The 15,782-nt window shown below is 39.6% G+C and overlaps 1 protein-coding gene across 11 annotated transcripts in view; it reads left to right on the top strand.

The window, feature by feature from the left end:
- Positions 1 to 14,218, top strand: part of TJP1 (tight junction protein 1) — a 172,243-nt gene extending 158,025 nt beyond the window's left edge. For 5 of the 11 annotated variants that reach the window (XM_069981992.1, XM_069981952.1, XM_069981975.1 and 2 more), the window contains 6 exons: positions 699 to 749; positions 1,707 to 1,858; positions 2,012 to 2,480; positions 4,125 to 4,342; positions 4,448 to 4,591; positions 12,479 to 14,218. In XM_069981992.1, coding sequence (XP_069838093.1) covers positions 699 to 749; positions 1,707 to 1,858; positions 2,012 to 2,480; positions 4,125 to 4,342; positions 4,448 to 4,591; positions 12,479 to 12,573 — 1,129 coding nt within the window. In that variant the 3' untranslated portion in view covers positions 12,574 to 14,218. The remainder of the gene's footprint in view (positions 1 to 698; positions 750 to 1,706; positions 1,859 to 2,011; positions 2,481 to 4,124; positions 4,343 to 4,447; positions 4,592 to 12,478) is intronic. The other 6 variants (XM_069982011.1, XM_069981955.1, XM_069982002.1 and 3 more) reach the window with 4 other exon arrangements.
- The last annotated feature ends 1,564 nt before the right edge of the window (positions 14,219 to 15,782 follow it).

Below are 15,782 nucleotides of genomic sequence, written 5' to 3'. Positions count from 1 at the left end.
ATAAGTTAGCGAAGACTACACAGCAGTTATGGCCATGAGAGAATGCACTCCAACTTCATTCACTGTCACTGGTTTTCAATCCAGTGACCCCTATTGCAGCCAAAACTGCCATGAAGCCCCAAACCTTAAAATGTAATATCAGAAAGGCGTCGTGACAACAAAGTATCCTGGCTTTTTTTACAGTGTTGTGAAGCGGATGTGTAGTTGGCTTCTGTGTGCAGTGCTTTTCTCTTGTCTTCAATGTATTAACACATTGAGCCTCATTTCTCATAACCCCTTAAAAACTTTCCTTTTTGCCCAAAGCAGCTAGTCTCAGCACTTCTTCCATTTTTCAAATCAGGTTGAAAAATGGAAGATGAGCCGTGGGTGGTATAATTTTTTTTTTTTGGGTAATTGTGATGAGTGAGGCTTAATCTCTTATTTAGCGCGCTGTATAAATAATACTGCTGTTAATCTTCTGTGATCTCTCAATCATTGTTTCTAACAGTTGCTTGGTGTTTTTTTTTTTTTTTGCAATACCTGCTATCTGTTTGCTGCTCATTGTTTAATAGAATGACCTGTTTTAGAATAGGAGATAGATTTTCTGTAAGTATTTCTCAACAACAACAACAAAAAAATCTTGCTGGAGATTATTTGCCTAAAGTTAGAATGACCCTTTTCTTTCATTCTTCTGTCATGTCTGCTTTGCCACCGCATAGATTTCTTGGCTCTTACACTAGCTATGACTACTTGAAAAGGAACATCAAGTGGTAAGATTGGCATTAACCTAAGGCTGTGTTTATGGTGTCATTTCTCTTAGACTTACCACAGCATTATGTGCACCCCAAAAAACATATTGATGGATTTTTATTTTGGAGGGGGAAGGTGTAATAAAATTTCCTGCAGAAATTAAAGTACGGGAGAGACGTAATTCTATGAAGGCTGTTTAACCAGTTGGTTTATGACAAGTAGTGCACATAAAGTTGGGTATCCTTACCTGAGATGCTTTTTAAGATCTAGTTGGCATTTGTTTGTATGTCCAGTATGCAGAAAGCGCACCTCTTATGATATGTATAAAGAACAAAAGAAGGCCAGAATGGTTCTGTTCATACGAGACTATAGTTGCTTTTAGTCTCTGTAATGACTGGTTTCCTGCTTGCTCTCTTGCTGCATTTTGTTGTTGCAGTAAAAAGGCTTGCAGATTAGATGTATCACTCATTTGGAATGGATAGCATACAAGTCATCCGCCTTAATGTTGTCAAGTTTGTGCTGTTGCATTAACATCTCAATTCTGTGTTCTGAAGTCTATGGCGTAGAGGTTGCTGCCAGTGTATCTGAATGAATGTATACTGTCCAGAACCTGCCATACATCAATTACTGGATTTGTGTTTGGAACAAATCCTGAACTTATGAACTGAAGATATAGGCAGACAGAATGTGTATTTTACCTTGGAATAGGTTATAAACCATGTTATTAGGTCCACTTAAGGTTTGCACCCTATTGAAGGGTGCATACCTTGATGTTGATCCCAGACACCTTGCACTCACTGAAATCTTTCATACCACTTTTTATAGATTCCCTCTTGATGTCTACATGTTCAGTTCTGAAGTATGTAAGTAGGGCAGGAGAACGCTCTCTATGTGCAATGTGTATTGGAAGAAAGACGCCTATGTGTGTTTATCATTTATTTTCTGAGGCTCATTGATTTTTGCTCAAAATTTAACAGGGGAAAACCTGCCGAAGTGGATCCTCCTGAGAGACCTATAAGTGAGAAAAGATATGATCCAGCCCCACAGGTTACTTCTACTTCACAGTATAACCAACCTTCACCAGTGCTTGTAAACCACACAGCACACACAAAACATACACATTCGGAAGGTAGGTGGTATTTGTTTTTTCTGTCAGCTGAGAGCACATAGCGCATATGTGTAAACCTTTCATGTTAGTAGTTTGACTTGTTTGGTTGTTGGTGGTTGTTGTTTTTTTATTACATCAAATCAGCTTTTAATTTTCTCTTTTTTTGTGTTGTAGTTAACTCTGTGTCGGTGGAAGTAACAAATACTGCGCTACCCAAGCCAGAACCACCACCACTCCAGACCAAGCCTGCGATCTTCAGACCTACCAACAGAGAGGACACAGTGCAGTCCAACTACTTTCCTCAGAAAAGCTTTCCTGACAAGAGCCCAGTTAATGGCACAGAGCAGCCTGCCAAAACCATTACCCCATCGTATAACCGCTTTACACCCAAACCTTACACAAGCTCTGCAAGACCTTTTGAGCGCAAATTTGAGAGCCCCAAGTTCAACCACAATCTCCTGCCAAATGAAGCACAAGTGAAGCCTGAGCTGCCTGCCAAACCTCAGAACTCTCCGCAACCTATTCTGAAATCCACTAATGCGACCATGTCTCCTGAGCTTGATGGTGTTTCCAAGCAAGTGGACAGTAAATCTAAATATCAACCAAATAATGTCAATGCAGTGCCTAAAGCAATCCCAGTCAGGTATAGTTACTTCCTGTTAAAATGTAGCATTAATGTAATGTAAATCCTATTAATACAGCAAGATAGAAATCTGCTAAGACGACAAAACTTTCTACTGAAGATTTGAGAACCTGTGGAATCCTTCTCTGTAGCAGATTGTTTGATTTTCACCTTATGTCTCTCACTAGTGTAGCCTGTGTTGGCACAGGCTCTGATGTTTACAGTGTTAGACTGTATGTTCTTAAAGGGGTTTTCTGACCATTGAAACACCCCCAATTCATAGGGTAGGGGAATAAGTATATGATTGCAGGGGGTTTCAACTACTGATATCCCCCACAATCTCAGTCCTGTCAGAACGGAGCTGCAGTTATTTGATGCCAGTTGAAGACCCTCATATCCACATCAACCTGGGGTATATAGTTTTAATCAATTTTTTTTTTTTTTTACATTCATACACCATGAAACATAGAATAAGATCAAAACTTTCCTCTTTTAAACAAAGTAGAATGTGGCAGACAAATGTGTCGCAAAAATAAATCACAAATTTTATAAAAAAAAGTTTTATCTTTACCGTAATATACGTATGTTATAGTATTTCTGAGCACTAGAAAAAGAGGGTAAAAAATGCTGGTCCATCATAGAAAACATAGGCTGAAGCCCATCTTCCCTGCTCTACTGTAAAGACATTCAGTTAGTCATGTTGCCTGCATGTATATGGCTGCCCAATAACTCCACAGCTTCAGAATATTATTCTCCTTCTAGTGTTAAGGTTTTTTTTCCTCTTTTTTTTCTTAATTAAAAAATTATGTATATATATATATATATATATATATATATATATATATATATATATATATATATATATATATATATTATTTATTTAGTTCGTAATTTGAGAAACATATAGAGCTGGTTTAATAGGCAAAGTGTAATCCAGATTTGGGTTATTTAGATTTGCAATGGTTTACATGAATCCTGTCATTGAGCTGTGTTAGGGTCCATTTACACAGGAAGATTATCTGACAGATTATCTGACAAAGATTTGAAGCCAAAGCCAGAAACAGACTATAAACAGAGAGCAGGTCGTAAAGGAAACCTGAGATTTCTCCTCTTTTCAAATCCATTTCTGGCTTTGCCTTCAAATCGTTTGCAGATAATCTGTCAGATAATCTTTCTGTGTAAATGGACCCGAAGTCTAGTTATAAATTAATCAGCAATTTCATAAAGTGATGGCATATGACTTATAGAGGACCTATCACCCCCGGTGCCGGGGTGACAGGCTCCCGACCCCCTGCTGGAGCACCTTATACGTACCTGATCCCGCCGGGTCTCGCTTCTTGATTCGGTCTGGTGACTGAGATCCGGTGGGATCAGGTACATATAAGGTGCTCTAGAGGGGGATCGGGAGCCTGTCACCCTGACAGGTTCCCTTTAACTATACTATTAGTTTATGAGTAGTGGGAGCCTGATCTCTGGCACCCCATCAATTATGAGAACAAAGGGGCTGCAGTACTCAGTTGGGGCTATAGTTCCCTGTACAACTGCGTGGCTGCATTCCCTTTCTGTTATCCACTGTAAATATGACACCATCCTCCAGCGTCATACCATATTTCACTGAATTCCTGCATGTTTTTTTTTTCCTTATGAAACTTTTATCTTTTGCAGTCCTTCTGCTTTGGAAGAAGATGATGATGATGATTCACACACAGTTGTGGCCACTGCTAGAGGTATTTTTAATAGCAACGGTGGAGTGTTAAGTTCCATAGAGACTGGTGTCAGCATCATCATACCCCAAGGAGCTATTCCTGACGGCATTGAACAGGAAATCTACTTCAAAGTCTGCAGGGACAACAGCATCCTGCCACCCCTAGATAAAGAAAAAGGTTAGGAATAAAGTGTGTGTTGTGGGTGTTTTTTTTTTTTTTTTTTTTTTTTTAAATGAGGTGCAATTTATATTTATTTTTGCTTATTGTTCTTATCTTTTCCAGGAGAAACACTACTCAGTCCATTGGTTATGTGTGGGCCCCATGGATTAAAATTCTTGAAGCCGGTGGAGCTGCGCTTGCCACACTGTGCGTCTATGACTCCTGATGGTTGGTCTTTTGCTCTAAAATCATCCGACACCTCGTCGGGTATGCTTTTTTCCATCTGTCCTACTGGGTCGTTTGGTCACTATTGCTCACACAGCATGAGTCACACAATCCAGGAAAACTTTGGTTACAATCACGCATTTACATTTCGTGTTCCTTCTCACTTTCTGCTTTTCACACATGTACGGCTGTTTTTTTAAATATGCTACATGAATTCTGGATCTTTTTAATATTCAAATCAGATCTGTCTGGTTTCTGATTGTGCTCTCAGGGTAAAGTAGAAGAAGCTTAGTTTGTGCAGTTATTATCTCCCTCTGTCCTAAAATGAGAGAGTAAGGCTGGGTTTACACTACGTTTTTGCAATTTTTTTTTTTTTTAACTGATGCCTGTGTGTGTATCAGTTTTTGATCCGTTTTTCCATTATAAAAAAAAAAAAAAAAAAATCAAAATGGATCCGTTTTTTAACAGACACAAAAATGAGGTTGACAACGTTTTTGTGTACATTAAAAAAAACTGATCTCAAAAACGTAGTGTGAACCAGCCTTACCAGTTATTTTGTAAGTTCTTATCTAGAATGAGATGTTGATGAGCTATTTGTTGGTGGAGGGAAAGATTTTGGTGTGGATTGGCTGCAGATTTGGGAACAATATGCTTTTTAGAATTGAGGTTAAAATGTCAATGCATTGCAAATCTTTAATTGTGGATTTAAAGGGAAACTAAGAGCAGGTTATAGAATCATCTAACCTGCTAATATGTCCCTAAAGCCCATGGGGCGCTGAGGATGAAGGTAAGTTTCTTATCTTGATCCTCAGCATAGTTTTTGGAAAACTTTGTAACTTATTTTATATGTAAATGAGGCGGTTTGGTGCACTGGGGGCAGCACTACCACCCACAGTGCACTGATCTGCCTCAGCAGGAGAGCGGTAGCTCCACCCCCAGTGCACCAAAATGCCTTATTAGCATATGGAATAAATGATACATTTCCTGGAAACAGAGGATCAAGGTGAGAAAATTACCTTCATTGTCAGCATTCCATGCTCTATAGGGACATAACAGGTTAGATGCTTCTAACCTGTTGATGGTTTCTCTTTAACTGTGGATCCACAGCAGATATAGAACAATTGACAAGTTGTGATTTTAGGCTATGTTCACACAACATATATTTTTGAAAAAGTACGTCCGTTGTTGAAATCTGCATTAACGGCCATACTTTTCATGAAAATATACGTTGCCTTGTCTTCTACAGAATCCCGCTCGCTCTATAGTGTGCTGTGGGGAGTTCTGATCATAGGACGGCCGGTCTCATACGAGGTCTGAACATAGCCTTAAAGGACAAGTGCCATGAAAAACTTTTTTCCCTGTAATTGAAGCACATTACAAAGTTATATAACTGTAATATTCTTCAATCACCTATCTGCCTCCCTTCCCTGTCTTTTCCCCCCTCCACCCCCTACCAGGAAGTGTCCTGACTCACACAGACCTGATTACTGTCGTCACCGTCACCAAGCTCTTCTCTCAGCTCCTTCTCCTGTTACACCAGCCTCCCCCCTCCCCTGCCTTGTCAGGTGACAGGCTTGCTCACCTCCGATTGGCTGAACAACTGCAAGCCATCACTTGTCACATCTCACTTGCTTATCTTCACTCCGACTGACTCTGGCACTTAGGCAGCTCCCCCCTCCCCTCATACCCTCTATCCTGCTGCCCTGGACTCAGTGAAGGAGTCATGTCACTAGAGAAGATAAGCTGAGCAAGCAGAGTCACCTGACAAGGTGGGGAGGGGGAGGTGTAACAGGACCTAGAGCAGCCCTCCTGCTGATGACCCATCCTCACAAGAAGGAGCTGCCTGGTGACGGTGACGACAGTAATCAGGTCTGTGTGAGATAGGACACTTCCTGGTGGGGGGTGGAGGGGGGCAAAGACAGGGAAGGGAGGCAGATAGGTGATTGAAGCACATTACAGAGTTATATAACTTTGTAATGTGCTTCAATTACTCAGAAAAAGTTTTTTATGGCACTTGTCCTTTAAAATGTATTGTAATTCTGTATGGATTCTTCATGCATAAATCTGTGTACAAAAACTGCAGCATTAACACTTATATGTACCACTGTTTTAGCACCCCAGATTTGCCACAAGTAAGTTCCTGCGTACATTTGCCCAGGTCAGCTGTATTTGCTGGTTGTAACAGTAGTAGACCACAGTAACCGAGTAGAGCCTCTGAGTACTGAAGTACATGCAACAGAAATATTGCATATTGGTATAAAATTTGTGGGGGAAATCTATTGTTGCTGTACGTCTGTGGTTTGGTGTGAAAAAAAAACAAAACAAAAAAAAAAACGTTGTGAATGTTTTGCACAATTGAGCCATTTGAGGTTACACCATCCCACTTTTGTAGCCAGGTAAAGTGATATGGTCACCCCCCCCCCCCCCCTCTCCTCTTTGTGCAGTTCCCTGCACCATCCACAAGCTTAGATGCTGCACATGTATACCTGTATAACACTTTTCTGCATCTTTTTTTCCCACTCGTACCCGATCCCCTGTGAATTTACAGCCGAATCTGCTTCTGATCCATTGGCAGTTATTTTATATTAGAATACATTGACATCCCGCTGCAAGTATGTAAGTTAACCCCCCATCGGCCAGAGCATACGTGCTAGGGTGCGGATCTGTTATGTGTAAATGCACCCTAAAATAACTTTATTTCATGGTGGACAGTGTCACCTAGGCGCGGCTTCATGACAGTTGGGCACTCTAACCAGCCGGGAGATGGGGCACAACTGCTGTGAAGCCCCGCCTAGGTGACACTAACCGCTGATGAAATGAACCAGGAGTAGGGGGTGTGACAGTATCACTTTTAGCGTGCCTAATACATCTAGTTTAGAGCTCACAGCATGTTTATCAATAGTGACTTTAGTTCAAAAGTCGCAAATGCTGGCACAAGCTCCGTAGTTATAGACCACACTTAAATGGTTACTTCTGTTAGCTTAGTCTAACCCTGACATTCATTAGCTTTACAATGGACGCCATTTGGGTAAATTGGCATTTATAAGCTGATTTTTCGTGAACCAAAGACCACAAATTAACACATGCATTTACACCTACTATGACATACTCCCTCCTGTGTTTCAGGAGCTGTTAGTTTTGTCCCACACTTCACAGATAGGTTCAATGTTAGCAATTTGCTGTGAAAGTGTCCCTTTTGTGCTGGTGTCGAATATAAATTTTTTTGAGGTTTGGGAGGGGCTAATTGGGTGCTGTCTGTGTAGGTCTTTAGATACCAGTTTTATGGCCTGCAGAGCATAACAGATTTATTTTGATGACAAAACCACACAAAATTGGCGTTCTTTCGCAAATAAAGGTACAGTGTTGAAATGGATTTTATGGTCCATCATCAAAACCCATGGTAATTCAGAATATTTATAGGTGTGTGTAATGTTTTGTGCAGCATTTAGTCCTACAACATGATATAAGGCTTGCTGCTTCTTTAATGAGCCAATATTCTGTAATGTCTGGGCTAATTAAATCACTTTGCTCTGTTGCAATTCCTTGTTGGCTCATTCTGCTTAGAGATGCCAAGCCTCTTGTTTGAAGATTTTCAGCAGAAGCCATAAATGAAGCCTCATTTTGTTAAGTGTTTACCTAGGAACAGCTTATGGGGCCGTAAAATTTACACAAAGTACACCACAGTAAGGCTGTCCATTTGATCTCATGTTATGGGGTGCATACTTCCCTCCTTGGGGACCTGCTCTGTCTTGTGTTACGTTTTTATAAAACCATATAGCTTTTTTTTATGAAGGCACAATCTGGGTGTTTGTGGTAATCTGCTGCCCCTGTGAGCAACGTTTTTAAGACCGTACCAATTTTAACCTTAATATTTTATGCCTCCAGAAATGGTAAAGAGAATTAAAATTCTTAGACTTATAGCTTTTTTCTTTTACAGCGTTCACCATTGTATAAAAAATATAATATAGACCTGTCTTTTTTAATAGTTATTTACCAACAGATCAGTATAGTGCCAACAGATTCCGCAGTGCTTCAGTACATACTTAGGCTATGTTCACACACAGTATTTTTGGTCAGTGTTTTGCAACCAAAACCAGGAGTGGATTGAAAACAGAGAAAGGCTATGCCCACACACTGATGAAATTGAGTAGAATGGCGGTCATTTAATGCCAAATAATTGCTGTTATTTTAAAACAAAGGCCGTTGTTTTGAAATAATGCCCATTATTTGCCGTTTAATAGCGGCCATGCACTACATTTCAACATTGTGTGAACATAGCCTTTCTCTGTTTTCAATCCACTTCCTGGTTCTTTTAACATTTTTCAAGATTTTTTTAAACCTCCTCAGACTGATATTTCACCACTGTTTGCTTATATTGAGTTCTTAGTTATTGAAGAAATGAGAGCTTGCGCCATATAGCACATTTTATGGATGTGTTTATTTTGTGTATATTAGTGCCGCTAAAATGGCTGTAAATAAACCCATCCATACATTTGCAGATTTTGGTGCTGAATATTACTTTTTATTTTCACTATAACCTTTGTGTTAGTGTTTGTAGGATTCGCAGTACATTGCATTTTTTATGACTGTCCTGTAGAGGGCAATGTTAGGTTTATAATAGAATCTTTTGTGTATATTTTGTTTTTACGTTTCCTAAATTACATGCAAAATTAGATGAACCCTGATGCCCCATGTATCTAACAAAAATATTTGTGGATTTCTTAAACCTTTTAGGACCAAAAGTACTTTTTTTTTTAGTTTAGTACCACAATTTTTTTTCTCTTGTGTTGCCACGTTTAGGAAACCATGACTTTTTTAAAAATTATTTTTGCAACATAAGTAGCACTTTTAATGGGGTGCATATAACCAATGAAATTCACTGTATAGGTAATGGGAGTAAAAGAAACAGAATTTTGTCTTTGCTGTTTTGCATTTTACATTTTTCATTGTTCATAGTAAGGGCAAAATTGTGTTGCCCACTATGGTTTAGTTGGTTGGTGGTAATACCAAATGTATGTATAGCTTTCCAAGAACTGTAGCTTTTTATGTTTTTTTTTTTTTTTTTATTATTATTTTTTTTTATTTGTGAATGACTTGTTTTATGATACCAAAATGGCAATCAAGCCTTACATGGCCAGGGGGAGAGTGCAGCCAGCATGACTAGAAGCTGCTGCCACCTTTTACAGGACGTGCATCACATAGACCATAGAAGACCGGTGTCAGAATTCTGTTCTCACCTGTCACATCTTAGAGCCAGTGTGTGAGGCTCCATGGACCTGACAATTTTTTTTTACAGTGGTGCCTTGGTTTAGAGCATAATCCGTTCAGGGACCGTGCTTGTAATCCAAATCCACTCTTAAACCAAAGCAAATTTTCCCATAAGAAATCATAAAAATGCAGACAATTGGTTCCACTCCCCAAAAATAATGATTTATTATTCTGAATAACATGTAAAACTAATGAAACAAAACATTCAGAAACAGCAGTATATGTTATATTATAAGTTACTGTATAGTAATGGAGAGGATGGGAAACACATGGGCTGACAAAGACTGCAGGGAGCATGAAGGAATGAGCAGGGCAGATGTAGGCACATACATGCAGCGTTCTCTGTCCGGGGAGAGAGGGGTTACAGCTATGGAGAGATTACCTCCACAGTCCTGTCCCCTGATGTAAGCCCCAGCCTGAAGTGGATCTGCTATGATTTGGAAGGTGAGGGAGACTTCCTGGGTCAGAGTACAGGGCCATAGACCGCTAAATACAGTATTGCTTTTAAGTGACACTGTCACCCCCTTTTTGCATTCTGACAAGTGTAAAGGGTAAATTTAGCTGTTTTCATACCTTATTTTATATCATACGTCATGGTGCTTGTTCAAGTAAAAGTGATCTTTAATCAACGGCTGATTGTGCTAAGTGGGCATTAGCGCCACATAGCCCCGCCCACAGCGCCACAGTTGGCCCCGCCCCTCCATGACATCGGCTCACAGGCCCCACCCCCTCGACACCCATTGGTGGGACGACCTAGGGGTGGGGCCTAGACCTTTAGGCCAGCCTGTTCCAATGGTCAGCGAGGGACGGGGCTTATGTGCTATGACGTCATGGAGAGGCGGGGTCAACAGTAACACTGTGGGCGGGGCTTATGTGCTATGATGTCATGGAGAGGCGGGGTCAACAGTAACACTGTGGGCGGGGCTAAGTTGCGCTAATGCCGTGAAGCAATCTGCAGTTGATAAAAGATCAGTTTTTACTAGAACAAGCAGCATGAGGTATGATATAAAATAAGGTATGAAACTGCTAAATTTACCCATTACACCTGTGTAGAGATGTCAAAATGCAAAAAGGAGGTGAGTGTCATTTTAAGTAACAAACTCACTGGCAGTTTATTAGGCTGAGCCAAGTCTAAGCGCTGCACAGCTGTTGTTGACAATGCTTAATAGTTGCTGACACTGTTATGGTGCTTTTAGACGGAACGATTATTCACACGATTAACGATTTTGAATTAAAGATGTGTTTTTTATAACGATCAGCGTTTAGACGAAACGATACATCGTACGGAAAAATCATTTTGCGATCGCTTAAGCCTATCTCTCACACAGGGTAAATCTGTGAACGACTGTTTAGACTGAACGATCTGCGAATTTTTTGCGAACGACGAGCGACAATTTTAGAACATGTTGAAAGATCAAAATGAACGATTTATCGCTCGTCGCTTGATCGTTCGCAGTGTACGTACGATTATCGTTCGAATCCGATCGTTATCGTGCAAATTCGAACAATAATCGTTCCATCTAAAAGCTGTTAGGTCAAGGGGACCCATGGTACCTTTCATATATCCAGCTGTTCTCCAAGAAAGTCAGAGGCTTTTTCAAGCTCCTTTAAGTATAGCAGCCTGGAATTCCTTCTCGCTCCCCTTCCTATCCCTATCCCTGCTTGATTGATAGCTAGAAGCTGTGTCCCAAACAGGATCTGGTATGGATATGGATGAGGATATGTTACAGCTGTCAGCAATTCTGGAGTTTGGGAAAGCTGCCTTGACTCTTAAAGAGTCACTGTCGTATTTTTTTTTGTTTGCTTTAATCAATAGTCCAGGCGATTTTAAGAAACTTTGTAATTGGGTTTATTAGCCAAATATGCCGTTATCTGCATTTAAAAAGCCTTTTCCCAGGTCCCCCCCTCCCTCCTCTTTTCCATCCACTGCAAAAAATCTGGAAATTGTGACTTGTTGCATCAGAAGTACCCAGTCTGTTCTAGGGAGAGGGGAGGGGGGAGGAGGAAGGAGGGAGTTAGCTGACAGCAAAAAGCAGATAACAGAGAGGATTACAGGCATGGAGCTGGGTAAACGCTGTAATCAGAGCTCAAAGAGGTCAGTGCTGACTGTCAGAGGAGATAAAGGGTAAGGTATTTGTAGATTAACTCTTTGTTGTCCTGTTTTGGTCTTTTATTTAGCTCTCTCCATAGGAGAACAATGAAGACAGGGGGGAGAGCTTCAAACTGCTGTTTAATGATAAAAATGCATTTTTCGGCTAATAAACCCAATTACAAAGTTTCTTAAAATCGCCTGGACTATTGATTTCTGCAAAATAAATTTTTACGACAGTGACACTTTAACACTTAATTCAATTTAGCATGTTCTGGAAACAAACAGATATGTCTGTGCCCCAGATAAGAATTTGGCAAGAGAATTAAATCTGGTGAAACAAATTCTTAGAATGTGACCTTGCAAAAGGTAAAATTTTGTTGTGTACACTCAGGCATCCAAAGTTTGCACATAAAAAGAGCCGTACATGTGTTAAAACAAATCACTGAGCTACCTATGTGATTTTTTTTTTTAAATTTTATATTATTTTGCAATTTTATTGGTGTATTAAAATGCTGTTTAATTGTGATCAGTGATTAACATCTCTCTGTCTCTCCCCAATATATCTACAGGTGACCCTAAACATTGGCAGAACAAATCTCTTCCTGGTGACCCTAACTATCTTGTTGGAGCAAATTGTGTATCTGTATTGATAGATCATTTCTAAGCCTACAGTGTAAAGATAAGAAGTAATGTGAAATCTACTATGGACCTATTTATCTTTACACCACCTATTGAGTATTATTTGACATTTAAATAAGAATGGGACTCAATAGTGCTAGGAATTTGCCTGAACTTACATTATATGGAGTAGACTTTAAAGCCATGGTCAAAGTTTCGGCCTCAGAAATGGCATGTGAAGGTAGGCCAGTGTCATGCCTTCCTTGTCTTATAACAAAACGCCTTTCACTTGCATTAGTTTGTCTCCAAAGGACCAATGCTGATAACACTAAAATAAAGTCATTTTCCAGAATTATACTTTTAATGATTGCCCGATGCCACTAAAGGATACTGCTTGTTTTATTTTTCGAGTAAAACCATATAAACTAGCACTTCTATTATTTTTTTAATAACTTTTCATGATCGAGAAAATATTTGCACCAGAACGAACTGCTTTGTTTAGGGAAGAGAGCTCTATTTCTTTATAACATTGCTGATGAGATCTGTGAACCATGGTTGTAAGGCATTTTTCAACAGCTCACAGGTCTGAATGTTATTACTTAATTAAAAAGTTAGACACTAACAGTGACTTGGGATAGAAAAGGTTAATCCCATAAAGGAATATAATTGATGGCCTATATACCCCTTTAAATAAAAAAATATATATATTGCAAAGGTGTATAGACCAATTGTGGCCCAGTGTTCAAAGTAGATGGTTCTGGTGCTTCTGTGGATCTGTAAATTATCCATATAATATATACATTTAACCAGCAGGGATGCCTTACCCTCATGTTACGGTCTTTTTTTTTTTTTCTTTTTTTTTTTTTGTTTTCTTTCCAAGTTCTCTGTACTACAAAGTTCATATGGCTTTTTTGCGCTTATTTAGGATAATGTATAATGAAGAAAGATTGAAGAAAATATGATTAATTGTGAATTATTTTTGAGTTGCAGCTGGAAGGGTTGAATCTACTTCCAACAACTCAGAAAATAGTGAAGGAAGTTGTATGTTTCTGCTATGCATTTAAAAAAAAAAAAATTCTCAAAGATGTTACAATGCCTGTATATAAACTGCGTGCATACCACTTTTGTTTTTTCTTTTTGTTTTATTTTTTTTCCTTTTTTATTTTCTGTTTTTGTTTGTAAATTTAACTTTTTTAAGCTTTACTTTTTGTATAAAAAAAGAAAACTGAACGTTTCTTAAGGATACCTTTGTACTCATACCTTTTTTGAGCCTTGAACTTTGTAACATCTGCAGCAATAAAGCGCATTTCTACAATACTCACCACAAGAACATTTTGAAGCGAAATGCACAAAATTGCTATCTTTATAAATGCTGAGCATAAATCCTCAGAATTCTCTAGTTTGATTCTTATCTTCAAAGTATCCCTGCTGCAATTTGTGATAAGGATGCTGTATAATGTGCCCTAAAATGTATTTTTTTACTAATAGACAATTTATTATGGCACATTCGCACGGTTTCAGTAGAAGATACAGCACTGCATTCTCCTAATCAATTATTAGTCTTCACGTGTGGCTGATTTCGTTTTATTTTATTTTTTTTTTCTTTCCTTTGCAGTTATTAAAATTACACATTTCTAAATATACAAAATAAAACTGGTTTTAAAATAAAATAAATAAAATAAAACCTTAAAGTGTGAATCTGTTTTGTAAAAATGTTGTTGTGAAACAAGTTTTGTATAATAACCTAAATCATACCTGTCACTAAAAAAAACATTGCACAGACTTGTCAGAAGGTTTGATCAGTTGGAGTCAGAGTTTTTGAGTGTGACCAATCAGTTGGGTTGGCAGAAGCCTGCACTCAGCACATTCTCTTCCGGCCATGTCACGAATCCTCGACGGCCGCAAAATTTTATGTTTATAGAGCCGTTCAGCTTGCACAGAATGGTGGAAATGTGGCCTGCACTGACTTCTCTTGACTCGTTCTAATCAGTTGCCGTTTTAAGCACTCAGACCCTGACCTTTGAGACATGTAAAAGTTTTTTTTTCTTCTAATATTAGGTATGCAAAAGAGGGGGTCTGTGGAATCTCGGTTACGAGTCTCAAAACACAGGAATAGCCAGATATCCCTCCATGGGAGGAAAGCCTATTGCCAAGGGGGTGACTCCCAGTGGGGAGATCACCAAATCACAAATGTAGCCCCTTAAAGCGTAACTGTCATTTTTTTAAAAACATTAAATATCAACAGTTCAAGCGATTTTAAGAAACTTTGTAATAGGTTTTATAAACCAAAAGAGTTTCCTTCTGTACTGAAAAAGCAATCTCCCAGCCTCCCCCCTCACTTCAGAAGAAGCAGGATTTCTGTGCCCATTATGTGGCTATGGAGAGGGGAGGGGCTGTTAGGAGTGACTGAGCACGGAGCAGTCCTGCACAGCACAACACCCTGCAATCTTCTCAGTAAGTTCATAGATAAGCAATGACCTTTCTGACCCCAGAATCCTGCGTTTTAGGTGCCCAGACAGTCTACAAACAGCTGACCTTCATGTCACCTCTTCCTGCTCCCTCATCTCCCTCGGCCCCTCCCCCCTCCATCAGGATAGAATGGAGAGAGCGAAACCCGTCTTCACTGGTTTCTCTGTAATGAAGACGTGTTTGCCTGATAATGCACAGATAAGAAGTCAGGGGGGAAGGCTGGGAAATTGCTTCTTGAGTACAGAAGGAGGCTTTTTTGGCTGATAAAACCTATTACAGAGTTTCTTAAAATCGCTTATACTACTGATTTCTGCAAAAAAAAAAAAAAAAGACAATTATGCTTTAAGTCCCACTCGGTTGCGAGTATTGGAACATAAATAGTGAAATACCAGGGTGGCCCCTTTTTATGTCAAAGTCTAACTCTATGGCGAGTATTGCTACATGACAAGGGTTTACCAAGGCAGGCATCCATCCACAGACGATCGTTTCGGGGTACTTGCCCCTCGTCAGTGTGGAGTAGGATTCTGGCTAACAGGGGCAATGAAAAATAGACCAACAAAACACAGCAATCGCTGAGCTCAGGGAGACCAGTCTCCATTGATACATTGCCGTTAGACTTTGACTTAAAAGGGGCCACCCTGGTATTTCCCTATTTATGTTCCAATACTCGCAACTGAGTGGGACTGAAGGGGCTCCGTATCAGGGTGGTTTGGTGATCTCACCACTGGGAGTCACCCCCTTGGCAGGGATATCTGGCTATTCCTGTGTTTTGAGACTGGTAACTGA

This window comes from Dendropsophus ebraccatus, chromosome 1 (genome assembly GCF_027789765.1).
Source record: "Dendropsophus ebraccatus isolate aDenEbr1 chromosome 1, aDenEbr1.pat, whole genome shotgun sequence".
In the NCBI taxonomy this organism is placed as follows: domain Eukaryota; kingdom Metazoa; phylum Chordata; class Amphibia; order Anura; family Hylidae; genus Dendropsophus; species Dendropsophus ebraccatus.
This window is presented reverse-complemented; position numbering and strand designations above follow the sequence as displayed.